Source organism: Opisthorchis viverrini (assembly GCF_000715545.1).
Source record: "Opisthorchis viverrini unplaced genomic scaffold scaffold7623, whole genome shotgun sequence".
Taxonomy (NCBI): domain Eukaryota; kingdom Metazoa; phylum Platyhelminthes; class Trematoda; order Opisthorchiida; family Opisthorchiidae; genus Opisthorchis; species Opisthorchis viverrini.
Genome location: NW_008754097.1, coordinates 1 through 1792, shown reverse-complemented (window position 1 = coordinate 1792; position 1792 = coordinate 1). Strand labels below are relative to the sequence as shown.

General features: G+C 44.0%; 1 protein-coding gene across 1 annotated transcript; it reads left to right on the top strand.

Moving 5' to 3' along the window:
* Nucleotides 1–464: 464 nt before the first annotated feature.
* On the top strand, nucleotides 465–1484 carry T265_15926 (hypothetical protein; the record flags this gene model as incomplete). Its single annotated transcript, XM_009179355.1, has 1 exon — nucleotides 465–1484. A coding segment is annotated over one exon (1020 nt), but the record flags the coding sequence as incomplete, so codon positions are not given.
* Nucleotides 1485–1792: the final 308 nt, after the last annotated feature.

The following is a 1792-nucleotide window of genomic DNA, read 5'->3' as shown; positions in this document are numbered from 1 at the left end:
ATGAGCTCTAGTAAAAGCGAACATCGAGTCCAGTGCTCCATTCGGTGTGGACTCATCAGAATCATTGAGTCAGAACAGGAGGTCGACATTTCGAACGAGAGTAATGTGAATATGAACAAAATTCATATCCCGCAAAACCTCACAGCTGAAATATATATCTATACGAAAACACACAGTGTAAATACGTATACACATAATCCTCGGTTTCTAGGAGAGACCTGGGTGCACACATATTTTCTTACGTGTTTCAAAACCATGGATCATTTTCACAACACTCTACAAGGAGTGCAAAACCCACGTATTCACTTGAGAAACATTTCAATTGGTGTATAAAATAAACAACCAGCTGTCAGCGACAGTTGGTCAGTATGGCATATGTAAAGGGTCTTACAAGCCGTCTAATCTTGTCGGTGAAATTCCACTACATGTGCTGTTGAACAGCTGAGGCGACATCTGAAACAATCATGTCACGAGTGGAACATCAGTGGCCCAGGAGCTCACTAAACCCAAAGTATCGTTGTATGCCGGGTGAATTTATGTACAAAGGAAACCTCTGGCCCTCATGGACATCTGAGAAGAACATCAAGAGTGTTGAGGACCAATTCGTGTTCCTCCCGACAGATATCATTCTGAGTGGCTATCCAAAGTCCGGAATCACATTCCTATCCGAAATAACTTGCCTGTTGCATTTCAGTCACGGGAAACTGGAGTATCTACAATCTGCTATTGAGAAAGTTGAGAAATCCCAGGTGTACTTCAGGGTACCCTTTATTGAGGAGGAGTGGACTGGTCTCTTTCCGACGATGACCGATAAAGTCCAGGCGATGGAATATCTGGATTGTTTGCGACAACAGCAATGTGGGAATCAGCCGCGGTTGATTAAGACACACTTGCCATTTGACAGCATTGAATGTGCGCTGAATCGGCTGGAGCGGAACCTGAGGCCACGCATTCTGTACGTCTACCGAAATCCGAAAGATGTGGCCGTTTCAATGTATAATTTCTATTGTGGTCTCCAAAACTACGGACCCTTTGAAGGAGATTGGGACGAATTTTTCGAAATGTGGATTGATGGATGGATAGGTGGTGGTGACTGGCGCAAAGTTGTTCCACCGTGGTTGAAACAGGCTGAAATTTCCGAACCCACTCAAATGTTAGCCATCAGCTATGAACAGTTAGTGAACGACACTGAGGCCTGTGTGAACAACATTCACCACTTTCTTCTCCCAGAAACTGATTTGGAACCCACAGTGCGACAAGTCATCTTGGAACGTACCTCCTTCGATAAAATGCGTGAGAACAAAATGACGAATTACAAGGATGTAGAAGAGTTCATTCCTTCCTTCCAATTCATGCGTCGTGGATGTGTCGGCGACTGGAAGAACTGGTTTAGTCCCGAACAAAACTCTAGATTCATGGCAGCATACAAAGACACGTTGGAAGATCTGGAACAGTTCGCACACTCGCATGCTATACGTTTTGAATGAAATACGGTTCAAAATTGTTCAGTGCAATTACTTTCACGCGCGTGTATTTCGACACGCAATATTAGTGTTTTTTGGCAAATCGTGGCGTTCTGAATAGCTTTTTCCACAGTGTTTCGGGATTCGTTGAAAGCACTTGCTTGGCTCTGTTTCCATTTGTCCCACACGACTAATGCTGCGCTTACTATCTAGCAATGTATGAGGTTTCTCGGATTCATCCCATTTCATTTCGTGTGTAAACTTCAAAATCCTGATACACTCTATCACCAGTGCACTGAAGCAGCGAACTGAATCTCGACCCTAGTGAG